Source organism: Chelonia mydas, chromosome 7 (genome assembly GCF_015237465.2).
Source record: "Chelonia mydas isolate rCheMyd1 chromosome 7, rCheMyd1.pri.v2, whole genome shotgun sequence".
In the NCBI taxonomy this organism is placed as follows: Eukaryota; Metazoa; Chordata; order Testudines; family Cheloniidae; genus Chelonia; species Chelonia mydas.
Window position 1 is genome coordinate 14288894 of NC_057853.1, and position 26756 is coordinate 14315649.

At 41.1% G+C, this 26756-nt stretch overlaps 1 protein-coding gene across 8 annotated transcripts in view; it reads right to left on the bottom strand.

Moving 5' to 3' along the window:
• Positions 1-26756, bottom strand: part of CRBN (cereblon) — a 58403-nt gene that overhangs the window by 16620 nt on the left and 15027 nt on the right. For 3 of the 8 annotated variants that reach the window (XM_043550931.1, XM_043550932.1, XM_037903767.2), the window contains 4 exons: positions 23942-24048; positions 22104-22306; positions 20373-20522; positions 9867-10029 (listed from right to left, as the gene is read on the bottom strand). In XM_043550931.1, coding sequence (XP_043406866.1) covers positions 9867-10029; positions 20373-20522; positions 22104-22306; positions 23942-24048 — 623 coding nt within the window. Of the gene's footprint in view, positions 1-9866; positions 10030-20372; positions 20523-22103; positions 22307-23941; positions 24052-25988; positions 26109-26756 lie in introns of all 8 variants that reach the window. The other 5 variants (XM_043550930.1, XM_037903770.2, XM_037903766.2 and 2 more) reach the window with 3 other exon arrangements.

The window sequence follows — 26756 nt, forward strand, 5'->3', positions numbered from 1 at the left end:
TGAGTTAGCTGAGTTGTTCTCAAATATGAAAACGAGTAACATGATCACTTGATTCTGCTCTAAAGAAACAGCACTACGACATACAGAGTGGATTCAGAGAAACAGCATGAAAGGGAAAAGGCTCAGCGACATCATCTCTCTATGTTCAACCTGTCCAACAGTAACACACTTTTTTCAGTTGTTCAAAAAACAAATCAAATCTCTGCAGTGAACGCTTGTTTCAAAGAATTAACAAGAGAATGAGAGAGATTAAGATATTAGCAATACTGAGGAAGAGACAGGCTACTTCCTGGGAATTAATGATTCTCTATGAGGGCTGATGCCCCAACACAAAACAAGGACATATATTATGACTGATTTCTGCAGTGAAAATGCTTTGGTCATTACACACTTAGGGACCTTTTACTGAGATATTGAACTCAAGTACACAAGACTGGCATTTTATTTTATTTCTTTATTTAATTTAGTGTGGGTGTCTTAACAGTTGCACCTACTGCAATGGTCTAGCTAAAAATCTGTCAGCATTTAAGTATAAGCCCTTATTTTCAGGGATATTACTAGGTCAAATAATCTTCCTTCAGAAATCTTGGTATGTGAAGGTACCAATGCAAGAATTCCTTCTTTGTTTTTATTCTAATAATTTGAAAACTTTATATTGTTCACTAGCATATGAGAAATGAGTACGGTGGGTCTCTGTCCATTTGCCAACAGACAGAGGTTTACACGCCAAAAAACAAACACCACAACCAGTCCTAACTGGTACCTTTGGCCTCGTCTACACTAGAAAGTTTGGTCGACACAAGCCACTTGCATCTACCTAGCTCTGCATGTCTACATTTCAATTTGTCTTCATTAACATATGCTCTCTATTAAGCCAACACAGTAACACCACCTGCCTGAGCAGTGTTGAGCCATGGTCAACATACTGAGGTCGATGCAGCATGAGTGTAGACACTGCGTTGCCTATGTTGACCCTGACAGTCCTTCCAGCAGCTGTCCCACAATCCCAGACACTAACTACTCTGGTCACAACTGTGAACTTCACTGCCAGGGGTCATGAAGAACAGAAGCCAAAACCCCCTTTAAAACCACACAAATTTTTGAAATGCCTTTTCCTGATTATCCATCGGGGCAAGCACATCTAGCAGCTATCTGTTGTTCGGTGCAGCTGCCCAGATGACCATGTCAGCTACATGTTCCAGACATTCTCCAGCTTGGAGCAGACAGGACATATTGGCCTCCTGGGCAAAGAGGCTGTGCAAGCACAGCTATAGTAACATGGACATCTACAAGCAGATTGCAGGGGGATGCAGGAGAAGGAGTACAACTGAGATCAATACCACTGCTGCGTGAAAAACAAAGGAACTGTGGCAGGCATATCAGAAGAGGCCAACAGTCGATCCAGTGCTGAGCTACAGACCTGCTGCTTTTACAAAGAGCTGTATACCATATTGGCGGAGACCCCACCACCACCCCACACACCACTGCGGATACCTTTTAGGAGCCCAAATCACAGTCCCCGGACATGAACAGCAAGAATAAAGAAGGGGGACTTGCAACTGCAGGTGGGAGGGGGGAGTCGAGCTATACCACAAGCCAGCACCTGTTTGAGATTCTACCGACGTCCAGTTAGTTACGGTAGTCAAGCATGGGAGAGCCTAACGCAGGGGAAGGAATCTCCGGTAATTATGTACATTTATTTCCCATTACAGTGATGGTGCCCCCATCAATAGAGTTTTCAATAATCTGACTGATAAATGGACCATAATTTAAAAAGAAAAAAAAAGTGATAGGTATGACATTTTGAGCCGGAGTATGCGAGTATACAATGGATTGAGGCCATTGTAGGGGACATTGTTATTATTACAGTATTATCTGCACACATTGTGAACCTTTAATTATAACATTTTCTAGTAGATCCTTTCCTAGAGTTCTCTAACACACTCAGAACAGCAGTGGAACAAGATAGTTCGAGGTCAGTTAAAAACCCATTGTCCTAATGCTCTGGTGGTGAGAGCTCAGATCTGGATGACACACTTGATCATCTTTTAGAGTCAGCAAATCTGGAACAAGAGGTAGTCTCTCATAGATCCCTGCTGAAAAACATAGAAGGTCTGTGAGCCACTGCTATGTGGGAGCCATTAAAATGATCTTTGCCTTGTCCTGTTTTTTTTTTTCCCCCCTTTGAATCCAGCATATTAGGTTTATAGCAGAAAAGGCACAGAAGAGACACTGGCTCCAGGACATGAGGAATGCATCCAAAATATGTCTCACTGCTTTCAAACAAAGCTTTTGATATTTTGCATTCTATTTGGCTGTAAAGAAGTGGGGGTGTCCCAAGTGTGTGGAGATTTCCTGTATCACTGATGTTTTCAGTAACCACTCATTGATATCTACTGTGATTTGCATAGCTAGTCCATCAGATTCTTGTTCTTCCCTGAGAGATGCATAACTGGAGGGTCTGCAGAGAATGCACCATTCCCACAAAACCATTGCTTCCCTGCAAAGATGAGTAAAACTGAAAAGCCCTGCTTGTTTATATAAAGGATTGCAGTGATGTTTCCATAATTACATGGACAACTTTGTGCTGGAGATGAATAAAAAATGCTCGTAATGTCCAATGAATGGCTCTGAGCTTCAGAAGGTATATATATATTTCTGTCTAAGGGGAATTGCAACATCCCCACATTGTGAACCTGCTGCAGTGAACACCCCATTTTATGTTGCGTGCATCTGTAGCACTTGTTATAAATAGAACAGGAAGACTGAACAGCAAAGATGTTGCAAGGTTGAGTTCACCAATTTAAAGATATTAGCATTTTCTTTAGAATGGAAAGCTTTTGATTCACCGTGTCTGTACCCTGTCTGTAATTTTTTGACAGTCAATATTGTAAAGTACTAATACTGAGATGTACGCATGACGCTAGCAGGCCAGACGCTAGTTCTTGCCCAGGCTGCAGGCATTAGCTAAGAACTGACAGCCTCGCAGCTGGGGACCAGACCAGGTCACCAATGTGTTAGTTTTGCTCAAAATACATATTACTCTTATAAGAACGTACAGTAGAACTTCAGAGTTACAAACTGACTGGTCACCCACATGCCTCTTTTGGAACTGGACGTATGCAGTCAGGCAGTAGCAGACACACACAGCAAATACAGTACAGTGCTGTGTTAAAGGTAAACTACTAAAAAGAATAAAGGGAAAATTAAAAAAAGATTTGACAAGCTAAGGAAACTGTTTCTGTGATTGTTTCATTTAAATTTAGATGGTTATAAGCAACATTTCTCTTCTGCATAATACAGCTTTGAAAGTTTACTAAGTCAATGTTCAGTTGTAAACTTTTGAAAGAACAACCACAATGTTTTATTCAGAGTTACGAACAAACTCCATTCCTGAGGTGTCGTAACTCTGAGGTTCTACCCTATATTAAATTGATATATTCTCCCAAATTTTTTTATAGTGTTAGCAAAGTGCATTTGACTAGTAAGGCCAGAGTATTGGTCCATAACTTGTGAGTGACTTATATGCAGGAATTTCTTACGATTGAGTATTAGGGCTTGGCTATACTCGCGAGTTACAGCACAATAAAGGTGCACTAGCTCACTACCCGCCCACACTGGCAAGGCACGTAGAGCGCTCTGACCCCGTGGCTACAACTCTGCTGGTACTCCACTTCGGCGAGTGGAATAACGTTTGCTGCGCCCCCGCTGGAGCGCCACAGCGTCGGTGTGAATGAGGTGTTGCATTACTGCGCTCTGATCAGCCTCTGGAAACGTCCCATAATCCCCTTAAGTCAAGTGGCCACTCTTCTCATTGTTTTTAACTCGCTGTAGGAATGCAGATATGCTCTTTGAAAGCTCCGTTTCTGACAGCTGGCTGCTTATCTGCTCCAAGACAAAGCAAGCTGTTACTGTGGAATGCTGTGTGTGTGAGAGAGAGGCGTGGGGGGAAGGGGTGTCTGCTGCTGTCTGAACTTACAAGACAGCATGCTGACATGTTCTCAGTCCCCCAAAACCCACTCTCTCTCCTCCCACATACACACAACACACTCCCTGTCACACTCCACCCCCCCCATTTGAAAAGAACATTGCAGCCACTTGCATGCTGGGATAGCTACCACAATGCACTGCTCTCTGTGGCCATTGCAAGAGCTGCTAATGTGGCGACGACAGTGCGCTTGAAGCTGTCAGTGTGGACAGACTGCAGCGCTTTCCCTACTGCGCTCTACGAAGGCTGGTTTAACTCAAAGCACTCTACATCTGCAAGCGTAGCCATACCCTTAGACTATAAGCCATCCAACTCTGTGAGAAAACAGATGTCCAGGAAAAAGGCCTCCTCAAACTACCAAAAGACTCTACAGAGATATAAGCAGGACTGTTTGGTAAGGAACAATTATTATTGCAGATACTTTCTGCAATGATGAAATGGGGATCCATTAAAAGAGGTCTTGGGGATTGCCCGTTGTCAGGAATAGTGATCTGGTTAGAATTCCCTTTTTGCTTATCCATCATGTAGCCTACAGATACCATAAAGGAAATTCCATAAGTAATGAGGTAAACAAAAACATTAAAAAACATAACATATGGCAAAAATCAATCATAGGAAAATATTTTTTCCATCCACAAAAGGGGTTTCTCTTTGTTTCATACCCCACAGAAAAGACAGACATATTGGGAATTAGGTAGGGAAATGAAATCTGCCATCAACACACCAGTTACACAGGGGAGAGACACAAAGAGCCAGCTCTTTAACTTACACCAAGGGTGGTAATATATCTTTTCTTTCTGGATGGTGCTGAACTAATCTCTGATTAAATCTTTGATCAAATAATTCCATTTGAGCCTGTTATTTGACAATCTCAAATGGTTATTAAATTCAAACATGCAGCAACAGCACAGACTGATTGGATTAGCAAAGTGATTGGATTAGCTACTGTAACTTGAGCTCTTGCATTATTAGCTTGAGCACCAGCATCACTCAAGCTTCAACTCACTTCCCTGATAGGCCAGCTAGGTTGATCTTAAAACACCTCTTAATTTAAGGAAGAGGTTTTTGTACATGGATGAGAATCGAGTTAATGGCAAGACTTGAGTCACAAACTGAAATGTTAGGTTCTTTTGAAATGTTTACATTGTAGATTATCCCCAATTTCAGCCATTGGCAAAACTGCAATGGTGCAACTCTGCAGCACAGGGAAGGAGACAGGATTTTCCCCAGTGGAGCATACTCTGGGGAAATGAGTGAAATTGAATTGAAATGAGTGACTTTAGCAAAGCTTTTGACACGGTCTCCCACAGTATTCTTGTCAGCAAGTTAAGTAAGTATGGGCTGGATGAATGCACTATAAGGTGGGTAGAAAGTTGGCTAGATTGTCGGGCTCAACGGGTAGTGATCAATGGCTCCATGTCTAGTTGGCAGCCGGTGTCAAGTGGAGTGCCCCAGGGGTCGGTCCTGGGGCCGGTTTTGTTCAATATCTTCATAAATGATCTGGAGGATGGTGTGGATTGCACTCTCAGCAAATTTGCGGATGATACTAAACTGGGAGGAGTGGTAGATACGCTGGAGGGGAGGGATAGGATACAGAAGGACCTAGACAAATTGGAGGATTGGGCCAAAAGAAATCTGATGAGGTTCAATAAGGATAAGTGCAGGGTCCTGCACTTAGGACGGAAGAATCCAATGCACAGCTACAGACTAGGGACCGAATGGCTAGGCAGCAGTTCTGCGGAAAAGGACCTAGGGGTGACAGTGGACGACAAGCTGGATATGAGTCAGCAGTGTGCCCTTGTTGCCAAAAAGGCCAATGGCATTTTGGGATGTATAAGTAGGGGCATAGCGAGCAGATCGAGGGACGTGATCGTTCCCCTCTATTCGACATTGGTGAGGCCTCATCTGGAGTACTGTGTCCAGTTTTGGGCCCCACACTACAAGAAGGATGTGGATAAATTGGAGAGAGTCCAGCGAAGGGCAACAAAAATGATTAGGGGTCTAGAACACATGACTTATGAGGAGAGGCTGAGGGAGCTGGGATTGTTTAGTCTACAGAAGAGAAGAATGAGGGGGGATTTGATAGCTGCTTTCAACTACCTGAAAGGGGGTTCCAAAGAGGATGGCTCTAGACTGTTCTCAATGGTAGCAGATGACAGAACGAGGAGTAATGGTCTCAAGTTGCAGTGGGGGAGGTTTAGATTGGATATTAGGAAAAACTTTTTCACTAAGAGGGTGGTGAAACACTGGAATGCGTTACCTAGGGAGGTGGTAGAATCTCCTTCCTTAGAGGTTTTTAAGGTCAGGCTTGACAAAGCCCTGGCTGGGATGATTTAACTGGGACTTGGTCCTGCTTCGAGCAGGGGGTTGGACTAGATGACCTTCTGAGGTCCCTTCCAACCCTGATATTCTATGATTCTATGAAGTTAAATTCCTGTCAGTCAAGACCAACACCTTATTAAAGTGCAATAGCAGCTTCTCCTCTCCTCTTTTTTTTAAAAAGTGAATTAAATTCTAAAAGCTACATTACAGCAGCATAAAGGTGAATCTTTAAAAAGGAGAGAAGGAAATAAAATAGTTAAGATTCTCATAGAAACACTAATTCATATATATTATGCTTTCACTAGTTATTAGAACTTACAAATAGAGCACATGCAACACAGAAACCTTTATTTGCCTACGTTAACTTTATGTTTTGCATCTCCTGACTTAAATGTGTAACCTTAATGTTGCATTAAATCAAATTAATTTTCTAAATTTAAATTTCAAAATACGTAATCAAAAATTATATACTAGCTCTTCTGAAAATGAAATATTTGTGTTGAACATATGCCAAGAACAATGAAGCAGCATTAAAAATATAGAGAGTTTGTCCAAAACAAATGGATTAAATACAAATATTGTAGTTTTCTGGTAGACATAACTTACTGGGCAGGTTATTAGGCACTGAAGTATGCAGAAATATTTTGTATATAATTACAGTCATGGGTATCATATTGAGAACATATGAAGAGATATATAATTACAACATGAACGTGCTTTATTTCAGCTTCTTAGGTTTAACTACCAGCTTCTCAGGTGGGAGAATCGAGATGCAAGGAATCTTAGGAGCACTACACACCTGATTTCTTTTGATTCCTGCAGAGGTTTGGTCTTCAGAAAGTCTGGATTTGCATTTTCTGTTGATGAGTTACTTTCTCCAGGTGATGAACTCTGGCCATAAAGCACATTTTTTCACTGCAAAAGTGTGGGGCAACCTGATTAGCATATGCAGGGAGGGAGGGACTTGCAATCAGCTATTCCCTGCCTTCTTTCTGATTCATTTCAATACTGAAAGCGAAACAGGATTATATTTAAGCAAAAACGTGTTAAGCAAATATCAGTTTGGGATATTCAGGATTCTTGAAAAAAGAAAAGGAGTACTTGTGGCACCTTAGAGACTAACACATTTATTTGAGCATAAGCTTTAGTGAGCTATAGCTCACTTCATTGGATGCATGCTCACGAAAGCTTATGCTCAAATAAATTTGTTAGTCTCTAAGGTGCCACAACTCCTCCTTTTCTTTTTGCGAATACAGACTAACATGGCTGGTACTCTGAAACCTGTCAGGATTCTTGAGTTATTCAGCAAGGGGCATATCATCATCATTTGTATTGGATTAACACTTAGGGGCCTCTGATCTTAAAACATGACACTCTCAATTTATTTAAAAAGACCAAGAAACTTCTATTTCTTGTATTACATATTCAGCCTGTGAATTAACCTCATTTATAAAATTTCCTTTACAGTATTTAGTAGAAGCCAGTAAAATGCATCCAGCCTATGAGATTGTCATCTATGGTCTAGGACAGGGATTGGCAACCTTTGGCACGCAGCCTGCTAGGGTAAGCCCCCTGGAGGGCCGGGCTAGTTTGTTTACCTGCAGCGTCTGCAGGTTTGGCCCATCGCAGCTCCCACTGGCCATGGTTCGCCACTCCAGGCCAATAGGGGCTGTGGGAAACTGTGCAGGCCGAGAGATGTGCTGGCCGCCGCTTCCCGCAGCCCCCATTGGTCTGGAACGGCGAACCGCGGCCAGTGGGCACTGCGATCAGCTGAACCTGCAGATGCGACAGGTAAACAAACTGGCCCGACCCACCAGGGGGCTTACCCTGGCGGACTGTGTGCCAAAGGTTGCCGATCCCTGGTCTAGGACCACCACTCCTAACATGAGCGGAACAACTGTGTATTTAAATACAAAAAATTAAGCACAATGGAACCTCACTGATTTGCACTTTGTTAAACTGCACAGGTGCAAAGGGAAAGTAGACGTCTAAATTTGCTCTTCAGTGAGGAAGTAAACACAGAGGTTCTGATGTTGGGGAAGTCGCCTCCCTGTGGATAACTACAGGAACACAGCGTCACCCATGGATTACCTCTCACCCACATATCAAATGCCTGGAAGAAGATTTGACCACGAGCAGATGCTGCTCATGCTCTTCCACTGGTGCACGTTCTCAGTGTTCCCATAGATCAATAAAGCCACCAAAAAAAGCCACCTCTGCCCTTCAGCTGAATTTACCCAACCACAGAGAAAAGACAGGAAATGATGGCACTCTAAAATTTTCCACTACAAATCAGCTACCACGTCCCTCTTCTCTCCGACAGCCAAACCAAAGCCATGGCAGTAGCACCCAGGCAGCAGCAGGAGCAGTAGAAGCAGCACTGATGGCCAACAGTTTTCAAGTCAAAGCTAAACCCAGGGCACGTCAAGAAGCCCTTCTATTTGCCCACAAAGATCATCATATCAACTTGCTGGCCCTATCCCCCGCTCTCAGTATTCTACAAACCTCACTAATCAGTGTTAGATTAGTGAGGTACACTTACAGAAATCGCCAGAAAAACAATGCAGAACATAAACATTTGCTAGTTTGCTCATGTTAATGTCATGTAGGATCGTTTCTAAAGCGTTACTAAAATCAAGATACATCACAGGTACTGCTTCCCCCATCCAATAGGCTAGTAATCCTGTCAAAGAAGGAAACTAGGTTGGTTTGACATGATTTTTCTTGACAAACCCATACTGGCTATTTTGTTTAGCCCTATTATGCTGTAGGTGCTTACAAACTGATTGTTCAATTATTTGTTTCAGTACCTTTCCAGGTATCTAAGTTAGGCTGACTGGTCTATAATTCACCGGAAGTACTAGAAGTCACGGTGATAATGAAAGAGGAAAGAAACTGATGGATGAAAGGAACTGATATGAGAAAAAAAAGTAAATGTTAGAGAGAGGAACTAGAAATCAAGCCCTTAGATTTAATTCTCATTATGTAGCAATCACCACAATCTCCTAACACTGACCACCCCAATAAATAGAATGCATTTGTAAATATGTCTTGGGAGCCTGGGATTCTTAGCTTACATTTAAAAAAAAAAAAAAAAGGTTTATGTGCCACTATAAACATTAATAGATTTCATATGGACTTAGCCACATAAGCTATGCAAAAAAAAAAAAAAAAAAAAAGCACTCTTATGCCTAAATAAGAGTGTCCACATGGGGAGTTATGCCAGTAGAATTATAGCAGTATAGTTCTGCTGGTGAATTTCCACGTGTAGGCAATCCTTATACCTTCCCAGCAATTTAGCAAGATATACATATACAACATTACTTCCCCCAAGCAATGACATGGTAATTAAAATAAGACATAACTAATCTAATACAAAATGTGTATCTGCCCACTGCTGTCCGCTGATAAACAACCCACACAATCTGCAGCAACAGCAGAAGGTTGACATATAGGGTCCCAGTTTGTGCATTTTTCTTTAAAGACACACAGATAGAACTTATTGATTTTTGAAATGCCATCAAAAATAAAAAAAAAAAAACAATTAGCTTCTGACCTTTTGATATTTCTGCCACCATTGATGTATATGTTGGTCCTGCCACGCTGTGGGTTTGGAAGAAGGAATTATGTGGCATCTGTTCAGGGATTCCAGCTGTACTGCTGACATAGTTGAAGGCAGCACTCGCTCAGGAAGGATTTGTACTTTAGCCTGCTGGATTCTGATAAAGAAAAAAAAATTATATATAAAAAATTTAGACGAGCAACAGTTTGGATTCCACCGCCTATGTAAATATGTGCAGAAGAACCAACCTCGATGCAGCAATGTAAATCTTCAAACATGAAGCCATCTCATTAGATTTTTAAAGTTACTTAAATCTCACTTATACAAATTGAACTATTGTTGTGACTACATAGCATAGAACTCATGTACAGTAACTCCTCACTTAACATTGTAGTTATGTTCCTGAAAAATGCAACTTTAAGTGAAACGATATTAAATGAATCCAATTTTTCCATAAGATTTAATATAAATGCGGGGGGGGGGGCTAGGTTCCAAGGAAATTTTTGGGGGGCAGACAGAAGGCATTATATATATACACTGTACTGTGGTTGGGAGGTGCCCCTGGCTTACCCCACACAGGCACAGCCCACTGCAGGCAAGGACGCTAGGAAGCACTTTGCGCAACAGCAGCTTCCCCCCTAGAAGATCAGGCGCCAACTTTGCCGGGGGATCCTTCAGGCCCACCTCCTCCTGTCCCCGCTCCACTCCAGGCCCACTTCTTCCCACCTCCACTCCACCTCCTCTCTGGAGCACGCTGCATCCCCGCTTCTCCCCCTCCCTCCCAGCGCTTCCCTGCCACCAAACAGCTGTTTGGCGGTGCTTAGGACATTCTGGGAGGGAGAGGGAGGAATGGAGATGTGGCACCTCCCCGCACCTCCCCATCCCTCCCAGAAAGTCCTAAGTGCCGCCAAACAGCTGTTTGTCAGCGGGGAAAGCTCTGGGAGGGAGGGGGAGGAGGCGGAGAAGAGGAACTTGTGCAATGGTCCCTTGTAAAGTCGCTGATCTTCCACAGAATCTTACAAGCAGTGGACAGAGCAGGCAGCCAAACGACATTATAAGGGAGCATTGCACAACTTTAAAGGAGCATGTTCCCTAATGGAGCAGCGACGTAACTTCGAAACAACATTATGTGGGAGGACGTTAAGTGAGGAGTTACTGTATTTGAAAGCAAACAGAACATAGATTAGGGTATCTTACATCTTTCCGATTTTCAAGAAGTGCAGTCCACTGAAATTTGTTCCAGTTAATAAACAAACCACCAGAAGCACTTTTAGGTGCTGAGTGTATCTGACATTTTCAAAACATGCTGAATAAAGTATCACCGTTTAAAAATAGTTAGATTTCTTAATCTCTATTTTTTATTTTTCTTTAAACTTAATGAATATTCTTTTAACACATCTTTTTATGCAGGAATGTGGAAACTACCATCTAAAACTGTCAGCATGGTTACTTTCTTCCTTTCAGAGTTAGCTTCCTTTATCATGAGATACAAAATAAGTGTCATCTACATTTTTAAGGGCATAATTTATGTATCAGAATTGTGATCAGAACTGAAGTCAGTTTGGAAGTAGAGTCACAGCAGAACATTCTACCATCTCAGCATTATATTTTTAGTTTTTTGTCTCCAAGTTAATTTTGGTATTAAAATAACTGTCAGATAATACATATCAAACTCTCAGAAAGGAAGTTTAGCTGAAAAGCAGTTTCCTTTCTTTAAACCCTAAACGTTATGTGATTAACTAGAGTTCAAAATCAGCAGAAATAGGATACAGATGCTAATCATCTTTTAGTACCCCACTTATACACTAGGTCACCTACTCCCCAAAAAGGCCACTGTACTTTAAAAAAAAAAACAAAAACCAAACCACCTACCAGGAGTACTGTTTAGTAGGAAAGTATTTTATATGTTCTGTTCTCTTAACATTATAAAGCACCAAGAATGCTAAAATACTAAAATGAATTTGTCAGCTTGAAAGTGTGATTCCACATGTTGTTTCAATTCAACAAAAAAAAAGCATCAGACTTAGATTTCTGCTTCTTTTTCTGGTATATTTAATGAGTACTTTCCCATCGCATATTTTTTAGAAGCGCTGCCTTGACCCACAAATGCAGATCATATTGTAAAGTGATATTTTAATATTTACTGAAGATAAAGAATAGGATGAAAGTGAGCAATAAAAAATAAAAAAAGAATGGCACCCTTTAGTTTTTGATAGTCACTTCATATGACTTAAATACAGTAATAAAAAGGTTTTAAAAGGTTCAACATAAATATACGTAGGTAACCGTTGATTTTTAACTGTGGTTCAAAGGTCACACTAGGGAAGCTGAATACAGCACACTGGAGTTATTAACTATGTTGGAGTTACATCTATGTTGTATAAGCTGTAAATGCAGGCAACAGTTTCAAATATGAGAATGCCTCCCGAACCATGCAATCAAACTGAACATATGTTGGAGACTATATTACAAGATCTGAAGCACTCCAATAAATTTAATCTTTAAAAAGTTAAACAATATCTTATTTTTAAATAATTTTTCAACGCTGCCTTGAGTTAGTTCTACAAACCTAAAAAACAAGTTCCTTAAGATTTCACATTTTCTTGATTAATATTTTGCTGTGCGATAATGAACTTTCTAAATCACATGTAGAATGTAATTGCCATAGTAAAATATTCTAGCAGCAGAATAAAACAGCTGTATCTTTGCCACCTCCAGATATTCAATTTTCATAACAGATGTGGTTGCTACCTTTGTTAACTATGTACTGCCATCTTGTGTTCAAACAATAACTTTCTTGTTTCAAAACTGAAGTGATCAGTGACAGAAGCAAAAAAATTAGATGGTTAGGGACAGCAGAGCAGTACTGGCCTTTGTAAACGGCAACACATTATTTAATCTTTTACTTAAGTTTACTGTAAAGTAACAGAATGATTAGTTAATCAGATTGCTCAATTAGCTGATATTCTAATGCCTCTTTTTAAAAAGAATGTTGCTGTGCTGAACAATGAATGCAAACATTTATGTTGTTCCTTTTAAGTGGGTGGACAGGAAATCTCATTTCTAAATATAAATTTTTTAACGAAAATATTATTTGTATTTTGCTACCATGCACAGCCCTCAGTAGGGACTGTGCAGCACTCTGTACAAATATATAACAAAATACAGTCTCTAACCCAGAGTGGTTACATTTTAAATAGAGACAAGCTCCAACAAGGTGTAGAACATAACTGGAGACATAAGTGCTGGAACTAGCGGTGTGGGGGTGCTGCTGCTGCACCCTCTGGCTTGAAGTGGCTTCCATTGTACACAGGGTTTACAGTTTGGTTCAATGGCTCTCAGTACCCCCACTATACAAATTGTTCCAGCATCCCTGATAGGAGGAGAAATACATGGGTTACAGCAGGTGGAATACGGACGTTGCATATATTCTCAATTGAGTGTACAATTTAGAAGTGTCTTTTTTTTTTTTTTTTTTAAATAAGCAGACAAGAAGTCTTAATGAATCACCTACAGGCCACCAACCTAGCCAATATCATTACGTAGTTTACCATAGGCATCATAATAGAGGACAGAGAACTTCCTTGCAAATTGATTAGGGAATAGTGTTTAATGCATAATGGGCAGCATGGAAGAAGGTGAGAAGTGATTATGGGAGAAATGACAAGCTGGTAAAAGGCTGACATGATTGGTGGAGTGAAGGAGATGGATCACAAAGCAGTGAGATAAGATAAGAAATGGATTAAGTTCTGGGAAAGCTAAACTGTGAACTGGTGAAGTAAAGGAACAGAAGTTAGTGTTTGATGCAATAGAGAAGGAGGCGCCAACGGAGTAATTTCACACTAAATGCCCAGAAATGAGACTCCGATGCAGAGGGGATGCAGGGTGGGTCGTGAAATACAGTCTGCATCACGTCTGTAAGATCCACAGTTACAACAAATACCTGTTTCTTCTTTGAGTAGATGCAGCTGTGTATTCCAATTAGGTGACACAAGCAGAAGTGTCATGTCCCCCAGCTGCAGCAGGCAGGGCTCAGAGTCTACCTAAACTCAGACCTCACTACCAAAGCTTGCATCCGCTGTGAAATATGAGGTTACGAGGTAATGGTTCATGAACGAATGTATCAATGATCACATAGCACCCTTGCATATGTCCAACATGGAAATGTCACTGAGGAACGCTATGGACATTGCTTGAATCCTCATAGAATGAGCTCCCACCCACTGAGGAGACATATGCCATCTTGATGCAGGATGTTATCCATTTGGAGATAGTCTGCGAAGATATTGCTTGAACCCTCATGTGGTCTGCATATGACACAAATTAATGATGCAAAGCATGAAACGGTTTAGTCCTGTCCAGATAAAAGGCTAAACACTGCCTGACATCTAAGGTATGGAGACACTGCTCCTCTGGAGCTGAATGCAGTTTAGGAAAAAAACCCAAAAAACAACAAAAACAAAAAACAGGTAAATATACTGACTAGCTCAAATGAAACTGAAACCACTTTAGACAAAAAAATTGGGTGTGGTCATAAAGTCACCTTGTCTTTGGAGAAAATTGTGCATAAAAAGGATCTTCCATTGGAGCCTGCAACTCACACAATCTCCTTTGTGGATTTTATTGCTACCAGAAAAGTCATTTTCCGACACAAGAGTGGAAAGGGACAAGATGCTAGGGGCTCGAAAGAAGGACCCATCAGACCTGTTAGGACTGTGTTTAGGTCCCACAGGGGAACACGCTCTTGGATGAGAGGATTTAGACAAAGGATCCCTTTTAAGAATCTTGTTCCCATGGCACTGGAGAAGACTGATCTTCCCTGAACAGGGAGATGAAATGCCAATATCACTGCCTAATGCACTTTCAGCCAGGCACCTCCATCTCGATTGCAAGATGGGCACCAATCCTAGTACCCATAATGCTCCATCAACTGCCCTCGATGCAGGTCAGACGCTGGAGAGAGGGAGGATGATGACACCGACTCAGATGCAGAGGAGCCTGCAGACCCCAGAGATAAGGATGAACGGAGACCAGAGGCAGCGAGTACCCTGTCTGACTCATCCGTCACCCAGAACGAAGCGATGCTGCCAACGGAAGTGGTACTATTAGTATCAAGCATACCGGTGTCGGTCCCGAAGTGAACTGTGGTACCATAGTGTTTGACAGTACCGACATGGAGGGTGGTGAAAGTCACCATGGTAGCATTTGTGGTGCCAACTTAAGCGGTACCAAGGCCCCCTGTACCGATACCTGTACTGGCCCTGCTTCCACAACCTGTGGAAGGGGAACACTGGGGTGCGGTGCTAACAGCGGCTCATTCAATCTCCAGGGCTATCGTTGACACGGCCCTGACAGAGTCCTGGACCAAAAGGCAGAGGAGGTATGTACCTGCTGGATTCACCACCAATGTGGAACAGTTGATACTAGCATCTCCCTCATCAGCACTGGACTCAATGGACACCTGGAGGCCAGAACCGGAGTCAACCGGTATTGATCACTGAGCAGTGGAGATATGTCTGCAGGTTTTGCATCTGTTGTTCTGGCAGGGTCTGATGTCGCTTTGAGTTACTGTGTCCTGCTCTGTGGGGAGCTTGCTTCTGTTGATGAGCTTAAAGAAGCTGAGGATTGTTTGAAGGCCAGAAATGGAAGTTCAGGAAGGATTCCTTTCAGGATGGGGTCCCCATCAAGTATGGGTTGGAACTGTTTGATGATACCCTGTATGGTATGGGTTCCAGTGTCTGGTGGTAGGTGACACCTAGGGGTGTGCGGTCAGAGAGGGTTTTATTTCTGTATTGAAGCAGGTTCTCTCAGGGTATTTGGGTGGGCCGTTCTACGACGCAATCTACTTCTCTGGTGGAGTGTCCTTGTTTGGTGAAGGCGGTTTTAGTGTGTTAAGGTGCATGTCCCGGACTTTCTCCTCTGAACATAATCTGTGGTATCCGAGTGCCTGGCTGTAGATAACAGATTTCCTGGTGTGTTTGGGGTGGATCTATGATGGTAGGTGTGTGATCCACGGGTTTCTTGTATCTAGTTGTTTGTAGGGTTCCATTGTTAAAGCTGACTGTGGTGTCCAGGAAGTTGATGCTAGTGTGGGAGTGTTCCAGAGAAAATTTAATGGACAGTAGTGGTTGTTAAAGTTGTGATGGAAATCTATGTGGGAGTTTAAGCCATGTGTCCCTAACTTAAAGCATAGCTATTGTTTAAAAAAAGATCACTATAAATATAGCACCTTCTTACTCAACCAATCTGGGCCCTGTGAATATGCCAAATAATTTGGGCTTACTTTAATGCTAAAAACAACTTATTACTTTTCACTCATGTTGGCTGTATTGGCTCTGCACTGCTATCGGAGTGAAACAAAACCGATCAGTAAATTCTGAATGGAGAATGTTTGTTTTTGATAAAGGTATATTAGCCAACGTGCCAGAGATGTGATTTTGCAGAGTTACTGGCCAGAAAAATAACTCCACCATTTCAAAAATCATATGTCAGAATTTAAAATTCTCAATTAGAACGGTTAGCACAAAATTTTAAGAACATTTAAAATGCAAATGAGAAAAAGCAAAAATTATTAGAAAAAGTATGTAGATACATAAGAAACAACATTAAATCAACATTAAGGTTGCAAAGTCAAACACTCAAAAGTTAGGAAATGCCAGAATGAAGGTTGCCTGTGCAATTTTAATTTTTCTTGTGAGTATGTGATACAGTCTTTAATTACATGATCACATACAGTGGAGTAGCATCTTAAGCAGGGGTTAGGTTCTAAAGTCAGCGTGCAAGGCGAAAATCACGTATAGTCAAAATTACCCTTGAAAATCTCTTAAATCGCCCATAAAGTACAGTATACTGTACATGGTTTTGTGTATACAACCTGTACAGTAATATGTATAATGTATACAGTAATGTACCATGTATAATAAAGAGTACATATGCAAAATATAATTTTACAATACTGTATTTTTAATTACAAGGGGTAATTACAGGAAGGTTGTCAGGGCTTGATGTTGATCCAGGAGACGGAGGTGACGGAGAGCTTGGGTGATGGAGAGCAAGTTGTAGATGAAATGGTTGGCTCTGGTTCAGCTCGAGAAGTTGATTGCGTAGGCTCAATCTGCTGCCGGTTGTTTTTCCTTGAAAAACATGGTGATCGGCAATTGTTGCTGTTGTCTCTTGAGCTGCTCAAACATTTCTTGATACCGTCTCAAATTGTCCGTAATACGACGTGTGATTTTGAGGCTTCGTTCCATAGAGGGATCGTATTCAGAAATTAAATCATTCAAATGTTTCGCTGCTTGGAACACTTCAGCAAATTTTTGAAGATTCCAACTTGCTGGCTCTTCCTGTTCATCATCATCTTCTGTAGATGATTTTATCAGTTCCTCTAACTCTTTGTTAGTCAATGTTTCTCTATGGCTCTCAATTAATTCTTCAATTTCTTCCTCAAGGATGTCGACGAAGCCATCACCACCAACTTGCCTGGCCACCTGAACAATGCATTTCACTTCTTTGTCAATGGTCAGGAAACCCTTAAAATCATTCACACATTCTTTCCATAGGTTTCGCCAACACGCATTGACTGTTTCAGGCTTGATTGCATCCATTGCCTGTTTAATAAAAGTGATGCAATCGGCAATGTTGAAGGACTTCCAACACTCTATCACATTAAGATTGTGATCAGCATCCATTGCACTACGTATCCGTGAGAATGTAAGCCTCGTGTACATGGCCTTGAAACAGTGAATCACGCCTTGGTCGAGAGGTTGGAGGATGGAGGTAGTATTGGGCGGGAGAAAGACTACTTCAACATCATTATGCGCAAACCGGAGTGCCGCAGGGTGGCCAGAAGCACTGTCTATGATCAACAACACTTTAAAGTCAAGTCCTTTCTCTTCGAGGTACTGCTTGACCTCTGGAATGAAACACTTGTGGAACCAATCCAGAAATAATGCTGCCGTCACCCAAGCCTTTTTATTTGATTGCCAGAACACAGGCAGGAGATTTTTGTTCTTGCCTTTTAGGGCACGGGGATTTGCAGCCCTGTAGAGCAAGCCTGGCTTTATTAAATGCCCAGCTGCATTGCCACAAAACAACACAGTCACACGGCCTTTAGCTGCTTTGAAGCCAGGGGCTTGTCTTTCTGATTTCGAAATGTAAGTGCGGTTGGGCATTTTTTTCCAGAAGAGCCCAGTCTCATCAGCATTAAAAACTTGTTCCAGAAGATAGCCCTTTTCTTCTATGATTTTCTTTAATTGTGTGAGGTAGGCTTTTGCTGCCTCTTCATTGGCAGATGCAGCTTCACCAGTAGTCTGCACATTTTTGAGGTTGAAGCAGTTCCTAAAACTGTTAAGCCAACCTTGGCTGGCTTTGAATTCCTTCTCATCAGAAGGCTGTCTCTCTACGGCGGGAAGTTTGAACAGCGCATAGGGGCTAAGAGCCTTTTCTCACAACGTGTTGCCATCAATAGGCACACGTTTACGGTTCATGTCCTCCAGCCATAAGTCTAATGCCTTTTCAGTCTTCACTGAAGTCTTATCACATACCTGGCTCGTCACCTTAGCAGTTATTGGAGCACTTTTTGCCATGGCTTGACAAATTTCTCTCTCTCGAATCTTGATGGCTCAGATGCTAGATTCGTTGCAACCATATTTACACACCACATCGGAGACCGACATACCGTCTCTCAATAAGTCCAACACAGCCAGTTTTTCCTCCAGTGTTGGAGCAGATCACTGTTTCTTCGGTTGAGCACCAGATGAAGTAGTTGGCTTGCATTTAGAGGCCATGTTGTACGAAAAATACATAGAGTATCTTTAAACATGAGAATCACACTCAGCGCGGCGAGATGCTCACACTATGAGAGGCACGCAAGAACTGAGACTGACTGAGGGAACAGCAGATTCACGTCTCCCATCTCACGCTCACTCCGGGGCATACGCTCATTGATTGGAATGGTGGGCGGAACTGCCTGCACTATTTACAGGTATCTTGTTATTTTTCTTTTTTTTTTTGCCGAGTGCGTATAGTTGAATTCGTGTAAATTAAATGCACGTATGATGCGACTCACATGTAGTACTTTTTCCACAGGACCTCCGCCAAATTCAGTGCACAGGATGGATGTGCTCACTTATTGAGCAGCTATTCAACATTTTATTTTCTCCTCACTGTTCATCGAGTAGCCCCAGGCCTTATTTATTGCGCACTAATTCCTCCCTGCTCTGAAGACAGAATTAAACTTCCTCATTGGCTTTTTCATGGTGTTCATCATTATAGTGTCTAAGTGCTTCATAAACATTAATGAATCTATTTCCTCAATACCTGTGTGAGATGAAGGCATATCATCATCAACATTTTACAGATAGAGAAACTGAGACACAGAGATTAAGGTCAACAGTATCCACTAATTTTTGGGTACCCCATTTGAGATGCCTCGGACCTGATTTTTTTTTTTCCAGAGTATTTACCATTATATAGCACTTCATATGTTCAAAGCATGGGCCCCCATTAACATCAGTTGTAGCTAAGAGTCCTCAGCACCTTCTGCAAATCAGACCCCAGAGACTTAGTCAGGAGGACAATGAGGAACTCACAATCAGTAACCAAGTTTTGTTTAAGTGACTTGAGTAACATCACACAAACTCCGTCAGAGGCAGGGATTCTCCAATTCTCCAGGGCAACACTCAGCTGACTTAATCATGATATCATTCTTTTTCTTCCTGAAATCCCCTGCCTCATTCACTATAAACCTTCAAACATCTGCCACAAAGCAGAGGTGCTACAGGCAATAGTCTCCTTCACTATACAACCCTGATTCACCCTCAACGCAGGCCCATTCTCTGCATTGAAAAAGGCAGGGGTCCTCTGGAAGAAACAGTCTATAATTACATTATCACATACTATTTTATAACATATGTGCACAATGGGGATATGTGCAGAGATGGAATTTAGCTGCTAAAATCTAAGAAATTGCTACTGAACAAGTGAGAACTGCGATTTTGCAAGGGCTCATAACTTGACCAAATCTGGGTGCGTTTTCATGGGGATGGCAAAAAGCACATTCCTGACACAAAGGCCATGCCCTTGGCCAAATTTCAAGTCCTTGTTCCAAAGCAGCGGTAGGTAAATCTTTTAAAAGAAGAAGTTGCCAAAAAATTTTAACACAGCAGATCAATATATTTTTCCTTAGTCTCATTTCAGAAAATGGATGAATCATTTTGTGGTAAACATTTTGTAAAGTTCTAGTCTACTGAAAACAGGGTCTTATAACAGGCAGCGTCAGGCTACCTTAAAAATACAGCCTGATCCATAATGACTGATCAGTTCAGTGACCCTTAGAGGCATGATTTCCCAGCACTACAGTTAAAAGTGTTGCATTGGGAAGAGCAAATTTTCTTCAGAGGGAAAATTTCTTCAGTCATATTTTACCAACCAATTATAAAAAGTGCTGGAAGTCACTAGTTTTGCTGAACACAGAGATGCATATATTATCTACTTTCTTACCCATCTGACTGAGTTCTTATTTCAAGCACCTTGAACCTCTGTCTTCCTACTGCTTTCACTTTGACTGTTTCAATTCCAAACTCCTGTTCTTCTCGGTAGGCATATATTTCAGCTGTTGTTCCAAAATGTGCTTCCCTTTCACGTACATTGCTAAAAAAGAGAATAAGATACACATTACCTACCATACAGGTTACAGTGTTCACTCAACTTAACCCTCCCACTTCCATTTTTCACTCATTCATCACTTTCTGAAAAAGTCTCCTTTAGGGCTGAAATTATCCATGCTTTGTCTTAGCCTAAAATTGTTTTGTTTGGTCTTAACTTTGAGGAGGAAAATCTCTTCAACTATCTGAATTATTACAAAGGGGAAGCAATATTTGTTTTCATTGGAAAAATAAAGTCTGTTTTTGTTAATTGTGTGTTTACCAATGATTCAAAAATTACTTAGCAAAAACCCCTTCAGACTCAGCACACAGCTGATCTGCGAGAATGATTCCTCCATGACATAATGGTAAGAAAACAAACAATTCTGTGTTTAAATTTTTGCTAATGAACATACTAACAAATTCTTAAGACTGTATGGTTCTGAAAATAGCTTCTCTTGCCCCCAGTATGATCTAGTAACATCTCTAGTGGATAGGGGGGAAAACCTGCACTTTCTTAACCAGTCTGGGCAATCCCTAGGCAGGGATACCACACGGTGGAAGAAAAAGAACTTGATTCTGAAGTGAGGAACCTTGGTTAACACTCCCAAGGTCTGACCAAGATGGCTGGAGTTGGAGAAGACCTTTAGATATTGAGGGGCTGCAGTGGCTTCTCCCCACATCAGCTACTGCACAGAAAGCAAACCATACTTCTACTCCTTTCTACTCCCTTGTGGAACATCTCTTTGGCTGGTGCAGGTGGGGGTGAAAGAGGGAAGGAAGGAGGAGTGATTGCAATTTGACTGTTTTAACTAGGTCTCATGGGGACTCCCTCAGCTCTCAAATGGAGGTGGGGCAAATGGCAAGGAGAGCATCTCTTCAGAGTACACTGCCTATGACAGGGGAAGGGGGAAACAAGGGAGAAACTGATGAGGAGCCAGTTAGGAGTAAGGGGAGAAAAAAAGAAAAGGGACAGCTAAAAACCAAAGCAGTGAGAAAAGCCTGACATCTTGGCAGTCACAGTAAGCTTCTTTCTCTCTTTTACACACCCACCCACCATATAGCAGCTCCAATATCTCCTCATTTGCCGTAGCTCTATTTGAATCATGTGTCTAAGTATGTTACATATAAGTTATGCAGTACTCAATTTGGGGAAAAGCGAATCAGAAATACATTCTTTCGATTACACAGGCAAAACACACTTTTAAATAAATAAAGTTCTAGAAAATAAGAAGCTAACCTCTGGTTTGTGTCCTTATGTTCCAGACCCTGAGACTTTTTATTTTAAGCAAAGAGGGGCACTGCATTCAAACATCTAATGAAATCAATAAAATAGTCACATAAAAAAACCCCAAAATGTATTTCCCCACCTATTTCAAAGGGGATGTTTGTGATGATGTCATGAAACAAACCAATTAAATCTTTACATAATTAGGCAAACTTGGTTTTCTAACACACAACTCTATAAGCCATTAAAGCATGGAATATATTGCAGAAGTATTTCAGCCATCTGTTTTTAATATTCTGCCCAAAGAAATCAGTGATAAAACATAAGCTTCATAGTATCAGTAACTACTGAGTATTTTACCTGTATGCAAGAACAGCAAAGGTTCTGTCTTTCTGAATTAAATTCCGCACCATGCTAACCTCTTGAGGGCGAAAAAGCTGAAGAGGCAAGGTTTGTCCAGGAATCAACATCACCACCACATGGGGCAACACTGGAATCACTTGACAGCTGTCGTCATCATGCACCGTTCTCCCGTGAAACTCTTCCATATCAGAACCCAAATACTGTAAAGCAAAAAATAAATATCACAGTATATTACTTTTGAGAGCTATAAGAAGTTATGGTACTTAGTAGGTATAAAGCAAGACCAGATGTCTAGCCTGAGGAGATGACAACATAATAGTATTTGCAAAGTTTCTAAAAATATTGAACAATGCAGGAATAAAGATTATGAAAAAACTGGTTCTAATGTACTAATACAGGGGGTCTTCGTGGACTGCATCTTAATATTAATAAGGCACCTTCCCTCACACTCACAATCATGCATACCCATCTTACATTTGAGATCATGGAACATTTCTGTGGCAACTATACCAATTGCTTAAATGGAAAAGTAATATTAGGAAAATATATAATGATTTACCAGATAGAAATGAGCAAGAGAACCACGGCCAAATGATCAGTCAGTTCCTTGCAGCTCGTCAGCAAGCACTCCATAAGGAGCTTCTGGCCTGCAAACTGCACTTAATTTACAAAAACGCCCATGGATTTAGTAACATGCTAAGACAAGTGGAAGGGATAGGAATAATATATGTAAACCATGTTAGCTACTATGATTTTAAACCTCATGTAGCACCTAATGTAGACCTGGTTTAATACCTTTAAAAACTTCACTGGTTTTCGTCAACCCCAGACTACTGACATCCACAATCAGTTAGTATGTTTTAAAGGTATTAAACACAGTCAGCACCAAGATGCTAAGTAACATTTAAAATCAGTTGGCTAACATGTTTCTTTTTTAAAAGCACCTTTTTCCTTAGTCTAGACAAGGCCTAAAGGGTACTTAGGGACTATTCATGGTAGTAAAGCCCTGCACTCAGTAATTAACATTTACATGATCAAGTACCTATAAAGGACAACAGTGCAGGAATCCTGTAACATTTTAACGTCAAAGGAATATTTTACAGTTGTTCTGCTGGCCTTACAATAAACATAATTTTGCATTTTGCTATCTAGAGATGATGCCCATTCAAGTTTATGAAAACTTGAGTTTTTACTGTGTTTGATTTTTTTTAAAATGCCTGGCCCTTTTTAGCATGTAAAAACTTTGAACTATACTTAAACTGAAGATTTTTCAATTAGTTCTGCGACTCTGATATACTTTTGCTGGATGTGTGAAGTCTGTTATTTTCAGACAGAACTGGCACACCAGAAGCTACAGCTGTGAACACTTACTCTTACTGGTTTGCCAAAATGCCTCAACCTTACTCTGGAAGACCCACTTATGCGTGAGAAGGTGGTGGCTTCAAGTAGCCATTCGATTCTATGCTGAAAATAAGGGCGACAACTGCGGCCTTTCATAATTCTTAGGATATAATCCCTGATCCACTAAGTATATGATGGAGATCACCAACTGGAACTGTGCTAAATTAAATACCCACCATTTGTTTCTTCTAGAAGTTCAAGTTAGTCATATGTACCTCTTGTCTCTATTCCATTACTACCAGAACTAAAAGGAGGGACTTCTAGGACAATATTTGAAAGAATAATCTATGTAACCTGACAACACTAGGAAAGCCACTGCATCTATTCAGAGCCTTTATTTAAATCCAAGCCTGTACATTTACATACAACTGGATCAAAACCTCTTCACAAGGATGCTTAAGATGCTGTGGGAGGCACATAGAAAAACCACATACCATATGTGATGTTGGCAGACTGGTGTCAAAATTAATATTTGGCTTTTCAGCTTCTTTACTATCTTGATCTTCAACTTCCATTTCAAGGTCATCATCTTCCTCACTCTCTGCTAGCAAGCAGGAAACAGAACGTCAAGAAGAAACATCATCCAGCAAGTGTTAACCTGCCTCGAAAACTCAAAGCATTAGGAAAAAGAGGATACATAGCATCCCTTGAATATATCCTTCCATAGGCAAATAGTCTTCATATTTATAAATTGGTGAAAAACAAATGTGTTTTACTTTTATGGGAAACTATTTTCCTGCTGTTGCACAGAATCACATTTTCACAGAAACAGTCAAGTGCTGGTAACATGTTTTCAACGTGCCAAACAGAAAAAGGCACAGCAATTATTACGTAAACCAGTATTATCATCAAAGATGTCCAACTATAATACAAAGTAGTACTTTACCTTAATTCCAAATTTTTACTCACATTATGTAAGGAAATGAATTGAGGAGACCTACAAAACTAGGCTATTTTATTACATTTATAGTACTTTGAAATTTAGACAATTGCACAATAAAAGTTAGTAGTAGTATCTACACAAAATGAGTTAAAAGAAATATCAAGTACTACACCCATTTGAAGCCCTCAGACAATATTTCTGGCCAAGTTTTTTTTGTTGTTGTTAACCTCTCTCATCATTGTGTGAAACACCCACACAAATCAGCAAGCAAAACTAAGTTACTATGAAGGGAAGCAATTAACCTGATTCTTTAGAAATTGCTGTCAAATACAACAGTAAACAACATGTAAAACTGGAGGAAAGTAGTAATCTCTTGCATTACAGTAATTATAAGATGTTACTTCAGAAATATTTTCAGACAAAAGTGTGACTTTTAAGTTTGCAATGTCCTTTTTAATCCTTCACTTTCATAATTTATATGCAGTAAATACATCTCCTATATAAGAAAAGTATTTAGTGATTCGGTGCTCAGAATAGCTACTTCACTTACATAGAAAACGTGTTTAAAAATTTAAATATTTTTCTACTGTAATAAATGTAAGAGCCTACAGTGGAGAAAATCAAAGTAATAAATGTCTCTATAAACTGCCAACTAGTGATCACTCTAGGCATGACCACTGACTACATAATGGCTACTGTTAGTTTATATCCATATAGTGCAATGAGCTAATTACACAACACTTCTCTTTTAGTTGCATGACACTCAGACTTTTTCTTCAGAAGAAATGAAAATGACCTTTACATGATATAGTCATGCCTAGCTTTCACGTAAGCTTTCTAAAATAGATTTGCAGGATTCTAGCAATAAATGATGAGTAGTGAATCGATTGTAATGGTGCTGAAATACATCACTCAGATCTTGAAACACAACACTGTATAACACAAAGGACCTAATATAAGGGTTATGACAGATATTTCTTGCTCAGCTTTCTTCTTTATAATTGATATGTTCTTTAAAACAAACAAAGAAAACAAAACCAAGTAACAAAGACAAACCACAAATATTGACAAAGATCAGCAACTGCATCTTATTTCGAAATCACAATAAGAGGTCAGACTTATAAAAGTAAGGTGTCTCAGGATGAACAATTCTATTCTCAGCAATGGAAGTGTAGGCTACATAAACCTTCGCTTACCAAGACTCTATTTGTTTTCAAAAGTAGAGGTAAAGGGGCACAATTGGAAAGAAACCAACAGCCTTTCGAGGATTCTCATGATGCATGACACCCTGTATGTCTTTTAAGATGTGTGTCTGTAAATGATCTTAACATAAGGTAAATATTGAACAGATTGCAAAACACTGAACATGGCATTTCTCAAGTTCTCCTCTTCACCCATCACAAGTGAATGCCACAGATGCAAGCTTTTCCAAGTGCTTGGTTGATAGTTTTCTATATGTTCCACTGGACAATTACTACTCCTGGGGGAAATCTGCGCTACTGCGTGTGCGCATAATTAATGAACCAGGCATACTTTTAATTTTTTATGCAGAAAAAAGCTTCTGCCGAAATTTTGCTGCAGTTCCGCCTGTTGCTTACCACGGGGCACTGGGGCGCAAAAACAGCAGCAGCTCCCAGCAGAAAATAACTTCCACAGTTCTGCCTTTTGCCCACCTGAGGGCGCTGTGGCGATAGATCACAGCAGCAGCTCCCAGCCAGCTAGAGAAGAGAAAGAGCCTGCCTTTTTTACAGCACCGGTCAGGCCAGGTCAGGAGACAGGGGCTATTGGGAGACTGACAACATGGGGTGCTGGGGAGGGATCAGACAGGGGCTTATAAGGGCTGGTGGGGGAGGACAGACTGCAGCAGGGGCTGAATGGTAGTGGAGGCGCAGGGCCACATGGTGACGGGAGGGGGTGCAGAGCTACATAGGTACAGAGGGTGGCTGAGTGGGGGCATAGAGACACATAGGGACAGGGAAAGGGTGCAGGGCCACATGGGGATGGGGAGTGGGTGTCTGAGTGGGGGTGGAGGGACACATGTGGACAGGGGGTGTAAGGACATCTGGGGGTGCAGGAACACATGGAGACAGGGGCAAATGTGCCTGACTGAATGGGAGAGGCTAGGGGTCAACCAGGGTCTGCATGGGGAAGCTCCCTATAATCCCGCCCCTCCACCCCCAAAATCCTGTTCCATACTTTTCCCACCCATACCCAAAAACCCTCCAAATTCACACCCAGGCTCCTTCCCAGCAATTTACTTCCCTCTCCCTCAGCTCCTCCATTACCCTTGACTCCACCAAGCCTTTGCACTGCTTCTGAGGGGTGCGGGAAATACAGTTCTATATTGTAGTTTAAATTAATTATTA